We start from the raw sequence: 11,803 nt of genomic DNA, 5'->3' as shown, positions 1-11,803 counted from the left end.
GCAGCACCCTCCGTCTCTAGCCAATCATCTGCGGCACCGCTCTAGCCAATCACCCACATAACCCTCCGCCTCTAGCCAATTACCCACAGCATCCTCCGCCTCTAGCCAATCATCCACAGCTCCCTTTGCCTCTAGCCAATCACCCACGGCACCCACCGCCTCTAGCCAATCATCCACAGCACCCTCAGCCTCTAGCCAATCATCCACAGCTCCCTTTGCCTCTAGCCAATCATCCGCAGCACCCTCCGCCTCTAGCCAATCACCCACGGCACCCTCAGCCTCTAGCCAATCATCCACAGCACCCTCCGCCTCTAGCCAATCATCTGCGGCACTGCTCTAGCCAGTCACCAACAGAACCCTCCGCCTCTAGCCAATCACCCACAGCACTCTTTGTCCCTAGCCAATCATCTGCGGCATTATCTGCTTCTGCCTGTAGTCGACTAATTTCGGTCTCGAGCCAACCTCACAGCGCTCGCGCTGTGGCTCCAGCCAAGCAAAACCCTCGAGTCTGGGACGCAGCCCCCTCCCCGCCCACTTCGCTCAAGTCAGGTCCCTTCAGCAAAGGTGACCAACTCATGCCTTAATTTAATAAGAGTTTAGAAGGGATTTCCTCGCGGTTACTTATTATCTCACAGTATAACGATTTGATTTTTGTTCAGCTCTGATGGACGATGAAGGCTGTGTGGTAGTGGGAGCGGTTTCCAAGGGCAGTGACATCACGGGGCAGGCAGCAACCTGGGCAGACAGTTATGATGGCGGCGGTGGTCAGGCATCTGGGCCGAGGGTGCAGCGGCCTCGGCAGGAGTCTTTACGGCCGTAGGTTCCTCACGGCCACCCTTCGGCGGGCTCTTTCGGCCAGTGTAAGTCAGTGGTGCGGGGTCTGGTGTCAGCGGAGTTCCGGCGTGACACTAGGGGAGGGGAAGCGCCGACGGGGTTGAAGGACGCCGGCATCTCTGTTGCCCCGGGGTTGCCAATGTGCAGAAACAAAGTCTGGTGTATTGTTATATAGATATTCACAAGAGTAGTAACAAACGTACTTGCAGTAGCATCACATTAGATTGCATCGGTTAGGACTTTATTCCCTGGAACGTAGAAGATCGAGAGGAAATTTGACAAAATTATGTGCCGTATAGATAGGGTAAATGCAAGCAGGCTTTTTCCACACAGGTTGGGTGACGCTACATCGAGAGGTCATGAGTTAAGGGTAAAAGGTGAACTCTATAAAAGGAACATGAGGGGAAGCTTCTTCATTCAGGAGGTGGTGAGAGCGGGGGACGAGCTGTCAGTACAGCGGTGCATGCGAGCTCGATTTCAGCGTTTGAGAGGAGTTCGGATGGGAGAGTTATGGAGAGCTATGGTCCGAGTGCAGGTCGATGGGACTAGGCAGTTTAAATGGTTCAGCACGGACTAGATGGGCTGAACGGTGTTTCTGTGCTGTACTTTTCTATGACTACGCGTTCAAAAGAAAAAAAAACATACAAAATCTGGAGAACTCAGCAGGTCAGGCAACATCAATGGAGAAGAATAAACAGTCTATGTTTCAGTCCAAGACCCTTCAGGACTAAGGAGGAAGAATCCAGAATAAGGAGGAGGGTTTAGGGGAAGGAGTACAAATTTGCCTAAGGTATTTCAGAGATAGCTTGGAAGAGGCCTTTGAAAGGAAGCTCTCCAAGTACGCAGGACTGGTCAGCAACTGTCAGCAGGCTGGATGGAGAGCGAGGTGTCTCCCAGTGGAGGTTGGTTGTAGGGGATTCGTAGCCCGTTCTTTAGTTAGAGCCTTCAGCATTTTGGGCATCGAGGGAGAGAGGAAGAGGAGAGCCATCCGCAGTACCACCGATGCGGCAGAGAGGGCCTCAAGATGGCTGTGGCTCAAAAGAGGGGAGCCATGGAGTCATAAGTAGCTAGCCATCTGGACACAAGCTGGGGTCTGATCAGCCCCGGCTGGGTCACCTGGAGGAGGTTGTATGATGTTGAAAGACCCAAAACACCCGATGATTCCAGGAACATCACTGAAGATGTGTCCGGAAGCATCAATAGATGTATGTACACAGCAGTGGAGAGGTACATTTTCTGCTAAATCCTCCAAATTATTGGTACTAGTTTGAAGCCAGGACAATGTTACTAATACCAAGGCTGTAATTGTAAACACCAGAGATTTGGCATATGCTGGAAATACCACCATTTGTGGCAGACAGAGTGAATGTAGTAATCATACTGAGCCATTTCCATAAGTGGGTTATTGGAATTACTCCCAAAATAAGCACCCTGTTAGCAGCTCAGTCACAGAAAGATGTTTGTAGATGACAGAATCTCGTAAATGAAGACACCTTGGTGACTGAATGGAACAGATTGGAACTGGAGGATCCCGATAACCATAGCTGAAAAGCAGAAGTACCTCTCAAAATCTCCAAACAACAGCCCTTCTGCCCTGTAAAGTATCACCTGTCCAGGACTATGTGGATCCCTTAACCCAACTTAAACTATAAAGCTGTCCATAAGACACAGGAGCAGAATTAGGCCATTTGACCCTTTGAGTCTGCTCTGCCATTCCATCATAGCTGATTTAGTATCCACCTCAACCACATTGTCCTGCATTCTCCCTGTAACCTTTGATGCCCTGACTAATCAAGAACCTATCAACCTCCGCTTTAAATATACTCAATTAATTGGCCTCCACAGCCGTCCGTGGCAATGAATTCCACAGATTCACCATCTGTTCTAAGTGGATGTTCCTCTACACTGTGGCTGTGCTCTCTGGTATTAGACTCACCGACCATAGGAAACATCTGCTTCACGTCCACAGTATCAAGGCTTTTCAATATTCGAAAGGTTTCAATGAGATCTCCCCTCTTCATTCTTCTAAACTCCAGCAACTACAGGCCTAGAGTCATCAAACACTCCTCATGCATTAACCCTTTAATTCCTGGAAGCATTTTTGTGAGCCTCCTCTGACCCTCTCCAATGCCAGCACATCTTTTTTGTAGATGTGGGGTTCAAAAGTGCTCACAATACTCCGCGTGTGCTCTGACCATTGCCTTATCAAGCCTCAGCATTACATTCTTGCTTTTATATTCTGGTCCTCTCAAAAAGTCATAGTCATAGTCATACTTTATTGATCCTGGGGGGAAATTGGTTATCGTTACAGTTGCACCATAAATAGTAATAAAACCATAAATAGCTAAATAGTAATATGTAAATTATGCCAGTAAATAAGTCCAGGACCAGCCTATTGGAAAAGATGAATGGTAACTTTGTATTTGCCTTCCTCACCACCGGCTCAACTTGCAAGTTAACCTTTAAGGAATCCTGCACACAGACTCCCAGTACCTTTGCATCTCTGATTTTTGAAGTTTCTCCCCCATTTAGTACAACTTTATTCCTTCAGTGCATGACCAAGTACTTCACTATATTCCATCTGCCACTTCTTTGCCCATTCCCCCAATCTGTCTGACTCCTCCAGCAGACTCCCTGCTCCCTCAACACTACCTGTCCCTCCAGCTGTCTTCGTGTTGTCCGCAGACTTGGCCACAAAGCCATCAGTTTTGTCGTCCTAATGTGAAAATAAGTGGTTCCAACATCAGTCACCGGCAGCCAAACAGAAGAGGCCCCCCCCCCCCCCCACCACCACCATCCGAATTCCCATTCTTTGCCTCTGGCAGTCAGCCTGTCATGGAAGTATCATCCTTGAGTCTGCACAAAATATTAAAGAGGGTAACGGGAGCAGACTGGAAGGATTAGCTGTGTTGGGGTGGCGTGGGCAGGAAAGAAAAGGAGGATGATTGTCCTGATGCTCATTATCAGAGCACAGTCACTCCAATACATTACTGCATATCACAGCTTTGTGTCTTAGTAGTAGTAATAGTAGTCATACTTTATTGATCCCAGGGGAAATTGGTTTTCGTTACAGTTGCACCATAAATAATAAATAGTAATAAAACCTTAAATAGTTAAATAGTAATATGTAAATTATGCCAATAAATTATGAAATAAGTCCAGGACCAGACTATTGGCGCAGGGTGTCTGACCCTCCAAGGGAGGAGTTGTAAAGTTTGATGGCCACAGGCAGGAATGACTTCCTATGACACTGTGTTGCATCTCGGTGGAATGAGTCTCTGGCTGAATGTACTCCTGTGCCCACCCAGTACATTATGTAGTGGATGGGAGGCATTGTCCAAGATGGCATGCAGCTTAGACAGCATCCTGTCTAAGATCATGTGTGTGTCTCTACACGAGAGGCTTGATAAACTACCTTGTTTTCTTTGGAGTGGTGAAGGCTGAGATAAGATCTGATGGAGGTTTATAAGATTATGTGAGGCATAGATAGAGTGGACATGGGGTATCTGTTTCCCAGGGTAGAAACGTCTTATACCAGGGGGCATGCATTGATGGTTCAAAGGGGTTAGGTTCAAAAGAGATGTAAGTGGGAAGTTTTCTTTTTACTCAGAGGGTGACAGATGCCTGGAATGCACTGCCTGATACGGTGGTAGAGGCAAATACATTTGCGGCTTTTAAGAGACGTCTGGATAGCCACATGAAAAAGAGGAAGATAGAGGGAACAGTATTGTGTCGGTAGGAGGGATTAGTGTTTGGGGGGGGGGGTGGGGTTATTGATTTATGTTTTAGCTGCTTCAGCACAACATTGTGGGCAAAATGGCCTGTTCCTCTGCTGTACTCTTCTGTGTATGTTCTATATAATGTTAATATATAGATATGTCTTGCTCTCGCATCTCTCCCTCTTACAATCTGTATATATGTTATTTAATTTTGCTGACAGCTCACCCCTAGCTATCTGGAACTCACTTGTACCCACTTGTCTGCCATAATATCAATTTTTCTTTGTTTAATGAAGATTAGTCAGGACCACAACTAGTGCTGTTGTCTTTCATGTTTGCTTCATCCTCCCGACACCCATCACACCTTTTCCTCTCTTTTCTTTGTATCATCTTCCATCTGCAGGAATTGTCAAACACAGTTTACTTAAAAGCACATACTGCTTATTAGCAAGCTTGTGTCGCTCAGTTGACAAAACAGAGTCCCCACTCACAGAGCCTGGGAAGAGCTGCAAGTCAAGTGAGCCTCCGAGTACTGTCTGGGCTGCTGACATACATTCGTTATCACATACATACTTTGATAAGGGTAGTCAGAGAAGCTTTCTCATGCAACAAGCACTTCTTTGTTCATACATTATTCTCGCAGCATGAATTGTCAAGTTGCCAATAAGTCAGGTTTTAGCCCTTTTAATTCTGCATATAGTTCAACAGCCCTCCCCCCAACTCCATGCCAATACTGCTTGACCCATCAGCAGTTTGTGTTTTTCTCTAGATTCCTACAACTGTCGAGCAAGATGCTAAAAAAATAACATGATTTCTAAGTGTATGAAACTCAGAGTGTTGCAGGGTTACGTTGATTCCACACTAATGTATGGAAGCGAATGTTGGACAATATCAAAAGAAAATGAGGAAGACTCGAAGCTGCAGAAATGTTTCTGAGAAGAATAATGAAAATATCATGGAAGGACAATTGAGGAATTGCTGTGTAAAGTCGGAATAAGAAGAAAGCTGATATCATCAATCAGGAAACGGCAGCTGGCATTTTTGGGACATTTACTGAGGAAAGAGGAGCTCGAACATCTTGCAGTGATGGGTAAAACTGGTCGAAGAAAAGTCACGGTTGACAGTGCATGGCTTTCATGAGTCACATCACGAGATGGACTCAAGTTTTGAAGAGCTTATTAGAACTTCTGAGATTAAAGAAAGATGGAAGACCACGATTGCCCATGTCGTATGTCGTACGACATGGCACTTGATGATGATGATCCAGCATCTGCAGCTTCCCCTGTATTAGAGTAGTTGAGTTTTAAGGTGGAGGCATATGTAATTCTCTCAAGAAGAAATAGCTGTACCGCAACACAGTGGTGACACATTTTACTGTATATTTTGATGTTCGCATGATGAATAGTCTTGAATCTTGACCTGAATTATGTATTCAAATCTTTGGATGAGAATTGAAATAACAATGGAGATACTGTACTTTGAGATGTGAGTTTCTCTCTTGTTGAGTGCATTTTTGAATACGCACTGCAGCATCCAGAAATCAGAAAACCTTGTGCAAGGGCAAAGAGGTTAATGGGAGCACTTGTAGCCAGGTACAAAATCACTTCTGATAATATTGTTCAAACATTAAGTTCTTATTAACTGGCTATGTTAATCGCACAAGGCTGGGTCCTTTTTCTCTTGAGGTAAGAAAATAAATATTAACTGGTGACCCAGCAGAGGCCTCTAAAATGCAAGAATAGGCACAGTTTATATTTACTGGGCAAGAACAGAGCAAAAAACCTAGAAGCTGTGTAATATTCAAAAAGCAATCAGAAAGAAATTATATGCAGAGAGTGGTGATTCCCATCCTAAATAGTCAGTCCATGGCCTCCTCTACTGCCGTGATGAGACCACGCTCAGGTTGGAGAAGCACCACTTTGTATTCCATCTGGGTAGCCTGCAACCTGATGGCATGGACCATAGGGTGTGGTTGAAGTAACTATAGATGCTTTGAAGAAAAGACTGGGCAGGCTACAGAGGGGGAGAGAATAGAAGTTGACGCTGATAAATTTATATATCGAAGGATGCCAGCAGGGCTGACTGGTGAAACAGCAGAGGCAGCTATGACTAACTTTGCTGCAAAAAGTTGACTCTGTTTTTCTTCCCGCAGATGCAGACATACTTGCTGAGTATTTCTAGCATATTCTGTTTTTATTTTGAGTCTGCTATCTGCTGTGGGTTATAGTTGAGTACATTGAATGTCAATTCTACTTCCCGTTCCTCATTGCAACTTGTCAGTCTATGGCCTCTTCAACTGCCACGATGAGGCCACACTCAGGTTGGAGGAGCAACACCTTGTATTTCGTCTGAGTAGCCTCCAACCTGACGGCATGAACAACAATTTCTTGAACTTCTGGTAATTGCACCCCCCCTCACCATTTCTCAGCCCTGTTTCCCTCTCTCACCTTATCTCTGTACCTGCTCATCACCTCCCTCTGGTACCTCTCCCACTTCCTTTCTTCAATGGTCTGTCCACTCCTATCAGATTCCCTTTCCTCCAGCCATTTATCTCTTCCACCAATCAACTTCCCAGCTCCTTCCCCCTCTCCCAGTTTCACCTACCACCTGCTACCTTGTACTTCTTCCTCCCCTCCTCCACCTTTTCACACGAACATCTTTTTCTGTCCAGTCCCAATGAAGGGTCTTGGCCTGAAACGTCAACTGCGTACTCTTTTCCATAGATGCTGCCTGGCCTGCTGAGCTCCTTCAGCATTTTGTATGTATTATTTTGTACTTCCAGCATCTGCAGACTTCCTCATATTTGTGATATGCAGGAGTTATTTCCTGCTTTCATTTCCTCCTCATCCACTGAAAGCCAAATACAGTTCTGTAGCTGACTTGTCCCTGCAACTGAGGTATACTTGTGCTTGATGTATAAGTGGAATTCCAGTTAAGATGACACCGAACTGTGGTCTTTGTCAATGTTTGTGACATAGACAGTAGTTTTGTAAGCTCCTGTGGATGGTGTGATGGTCACGGATGGGAGTTATGGGTCATGTTAGGAAGAAGGAGGTGGCAGAGTTAAGAGTCAGGCCGGAGTCTAAGCCTTTGTGCCACGTTTGAAGGCCAGCTAGGTGATTGGGTGATGAAGACCATCTGGTGTCTGGACCTTTCCTCTGTGCTTGAAGGCCAGCGATATGATGAAGGACATTTGGAGTCTGGGCTGCCGTGCTTGAAGGCTAATGACAGTCAATTGGACTGTGTTTCATGTTTGCAAAGATACAGATCTGCTACATGTTTGTTTTTCCATTTCAAGTATATATTCATTTTCCTTTAAAAAGTTACTGAATTTGCTCTATTTTCCCTTTCAGAAAGTGGCTTATGGAACTTAAGGTATCTCAGTGAAAACTCTCCCTTCCTTAGTTTGATGGAGAACTGTCTCTCTTGTCTCTCTGGAAAACTTACTCATTCCTAATACTATTAGATTACTGTGTTTCTGAAGACATACTATATCTCTCCTTTCTCCAATTTGCAAATTAGTTGTATGTTCTATCTGGAGACATTTCTTTATTCAAAAAACAAACAACATTTGGAGTCGTGTACATTTGAGTTATCTCTTTAATAGAGTGTATTAGAGAGTTCAAAGCAAATTTTATTGAAGTACGTATATGTCATCATCTACAACCGTGAGATTCATTTTCTTGTGGGCATACTCAATAAATCTAATAGAATGACAGCCATAACAGAATCAGTGAGAGACTGCCCAGCTGGGGTGTTCAACCAGATTGTAGAAGAGAGTAAATTGCACAAATACGAAAAGAAGAAGTAATAATAAATAAGCAATAAATATCAAGAACATGAGAGGAAGAGTCCTTGAAAGGTAGTTTATAGGTTGTGGGAACATCTCAATGATGGGGCAAATGAAGTTGAGTGAAGTTACCCCTTCGGTTCAAGAGCCTGATGCTTGAGGGATAATAACTGTTCCTGAACCTGGCGGTGTGAGTCCTGTGACTCCTGTACCTTCTTCCTGATTGCAGCAGCGAGAAGAGAGCATGTCCTGGGTTGTCGGGGTCCCTGATGATGGATGCTGCTGTCCTGTGACAGCATTTCATGTGGATGTGCGCCACAATGGCTGGGACGGCTTTACCCGTGATAGACTTGACCGTGTCCACTACTTTTTGCAGAATATACTGTTCAAGAGCGTTAGTGTTTCCATAACAGGCTGTGATGCAGCCACTCAGTCAATATACTCTCCACTACACCCCTGTAGAATGTTGCCAAAGTTTTAGTTGTTGTGCTGAAACTCCGCAGACTCCTAGAAGCAGTTCAGAGAAGGTTTACTAGGTTTATTTTTGGGATTTTCTTATAAGGATAGGTTTGAACCTACTGATGTTTAGAAGAGTGATAGGGGACTTGACTGAAATGTATGTGATCTTGAGTGGTCTTGACAAGCTGGATATAGCAGAATGTTTCCTTTTGTAGGGGAATCTAGAACCACTTTTTGAAAATAAAGGTGATATAGTTAAGACTGGGAAGAGGTGAAATTATTCCTCTGAGGGTGTGAGTCTTTGGAATTCTTTCTCAAAGAGCCATGAAAGAAGAAACTGAATTTATTTTAAGACAGAGATAGATGGATTCTTGTCAAGCAAGAAGGTGAAAGGATATTGAGGTAGACATTCAGAATTGATATATGATGATCTTATTGAGTGGTGGAATAGATTTGTTGGATTGAAGTCCTGCTCGCTAGTTAGTATGTGGCATATATTTTCTTTATTACAGCACCTGTCGGTTTCCTGTTTTTTCTCTCTCTCTCTCTAGCATGCGCTTTGCCAGCAGCAGTTCACATCCCTGGATGAGAAGCCCCAGTTTCCAGGAGCCTCTGCAGATTTTGTGGACAGGCTGGAGTTTATTCAGCCCAACGTGATATCCGGCATTCCCATCTATCGGGTCATGGACCGGCAGGGACAGATCGTGAACCCGGACGAAGACCCCAAGGTTAGTCGTGCGCTATCTCCAAACAGGACTGTAACCTGACCCCGTGACCGGATCCTCACTGTGACTGTGCAAAGCGTAATCTGAGGCGAGTGAAAGCAATGGCAGTGTGTTGTACACAGGCACGTGTACAACATCTCGTACTCTTTCTGTCAGCAGGCAGCGGTGCAGGATATGACTGTTCCATTGACCACACTTGGTGATAGTGATGGGGAGGGGTGGTTTGCCACAAAACTAGGATGGGGATTGAATTGACGTAGGAAATGATTGGGAAGAGAATCCAAATGGGAACTTGGATGGGGGAGGAGAATGAGAGGACTGTTGGTATGGAGAGATTATTTTATTTCTCCATTCCATTTGCAGGAAATCAAGACTGTAGGAGCAGGAATAGGGCACCTGGTCCTTTTAGCCTGTCCCACCATTTGGTGTTATCATATCTAGTCTGTCCCAGGCCTCAACTCCTCTTCTGCACCCGATCCTTTAAAAAATGATCTACTTCTCTATACACCTCTGGTGATCTAGTCTCTGCCATCTGGGGTGGAAAATTCCACTGATTCACCAACCCCTGAGAAGAACTTCGTATGCACTGCAGTCTTAAATGATGCCCTTTTGTATAATCATAAAGTCATTCAGCAAGGAAACAGATTCTTTAGTAAAACAAATCTGCGCTAACCATCATGCACCCAATTACACTAAGCCCGTGTTATTCTCTTCACATTAAGATCAACTCCACCCTTGTCCTACTATTCACTGCCCACTAGAAGCCACTTTGTCATTTTCATTTTTATTTTTTTTTATTGACATACGGATCGGAGTAGGCCATTCAGGCCCTTTGAGCTGCACTACCCAACAGTCTCCCAATTTAATCTCGAAACTACTTACAATAAGCAATTAGCCTACCAACCAGTACGTCTTTGGACGGTGGGAGGAAACCGGAGCACCCGGAGGAAGCCCACGCTGTCATAGGGAAAATGTACAAACTCCTTACAGGCAGCGGTGGGATTTGAACCAAGTCACTGGTACTGTAAAGCATTGTGCAAACCACTATGCCACTATTTAAGATAGTGGGATGTGAGAAGAATCTGTAGCACCCAGAGGAAACCCATGCAGCCACAGGCAGGATATATAAGATCCACTGCTTTTTTTAAATACTCCTTTGAATAAGATTTGTACTTTTTACACAGTATCTGGTTCATCCCAGCTCACTGGCAGAAAGTGGTATAGCAGCTAAACTAACGGTTCATCACTTTCTCATTTTTCATTGGCTAAGTATTAGCTCATTGCCCATGTGATGTAATTGTTTTAATTATGTATCCTATTAACTAATTCATTCCTATCTAAGGAATTTTCATTAACTTATAAAAGTGATAGATTTTTCAGAGGTGCAATCTTGGCTTCTTTATTCCTTTGTCTTCGCATCATATACCTCAGCATCCTTTCTCTGCTCTCTATTCAGTTTGCTTAGTATTTGAATGTTTATTTGTATTCTAAGATAAACTAAAATCTTAGAATTAAGGCTGCTTGTCATTCCTGACCCCCGGAAGAACCCTAAAGCTCAGAGAATAAGCGGAGCTCCAACCACCAGATATCAATATTGAACTTGCATTGCTGGGGGCTCTGAGGCAGCAGCTCGACCCCTGAAGCCACTGATTCCTGTCGGTTGCATCTTGTAATTCTGTTTCCAGTATGAAACATTCCCATTTCTGGAAACAACTCAACATACAGTTTATTAGATATACCCGTACATCTGCGCGTTAATGAAAATATCTGATCGGCCAATCATGTGGCAGCAACTCAATGCATAAAAGCATGCTGACATGGTCAAGAGGTTCAGACCAAATATCAGAACGGGGAAGAAATGTAATTTACGTGACTGACCATGGACTGATTGTTGGTGCCAGATGGTGTTTGAGTATCTCAGAAACTGCTGGATCTCCTGTAATTTTCTCGCACAACAGTCGACACACACAACGGGGGTTCCCAACATTTTTTATGCCATGGAACAATACCATTAATCAAGGGGTCCATAGACCCCAGGTTGGAAACTCCTGCTCTAGAGTTTACAGAGAATAGTGCAAAAACAAAAAAAAAAGCACAATCCAGTGAACTGTAGTTCTGTGGGTGAAAACGGCTTGCTAATAAGAGAGGTCAGAGGAAAATGTCGAGAATGATTCAAGCTGACAGTAACTCAAATAACCACACGAAACAACAGTGGTGTGCAGAAGAGCATCTCTGAATGCACAGCGCATCAAACCTTGAAGTGGATGGGCTACAGC

At 44.4% G+C, this 11,803-nt stretch overlaps 1 protein-coding gene across 3 annotated transcripts in view; it reads left to right on the top strand.

Moving 5' to 3' along the window:
• The first annotated feature begins 694 nt into the window (after nucleotides 1-694).
• bckdha (branched chain keto acid dehydrogenase E1 subunit alpha) overlaps nucleotides 695-11,803 on the top strand; it is a 50,103-nt gene continuing 38,994 nt past the window's right edge. The window contains exons 1-2 of one of the 3 annotated variants that reach the window (XM_072269881.1): nucleotides 695-860; nucleotides 9,354-9,530. In XM_072269881.1, coding sequence (XP_072125982.1) covers nucleotides 750-860; nucleotides 9,354-9,530 — 288 coding nt within the window. In that variant the 5' untranslated portion in view covers nucleotides 695-749. The remainder of the gene's footprint in view (nucleotides 861-9,353; nucleotides 9,531-11,803) is intronic. The other 2 variants (XM_072269883.1, XM_072269880.1) reach the window with 2 other exon arrangements.

Source organism: Mobula birostris, chromosome 10 (assembly GCF_030028105.1).
Source record: "Mobula birostris isolate sMobBir1 chromosome 10, sMobBir1.hap1, whole genome shotgun sequence".
NCBI classification, from domain to species: domain Eukaryota; kingdom Metazoa; phylum Chordata; class Chondrichthyes; order Myliobatiformes; family Myliobatidae; genus Mobula; species Mobula birostris.
This window is presented reverse-complemented; position numbering and strand designations above follow the sequence as displayed.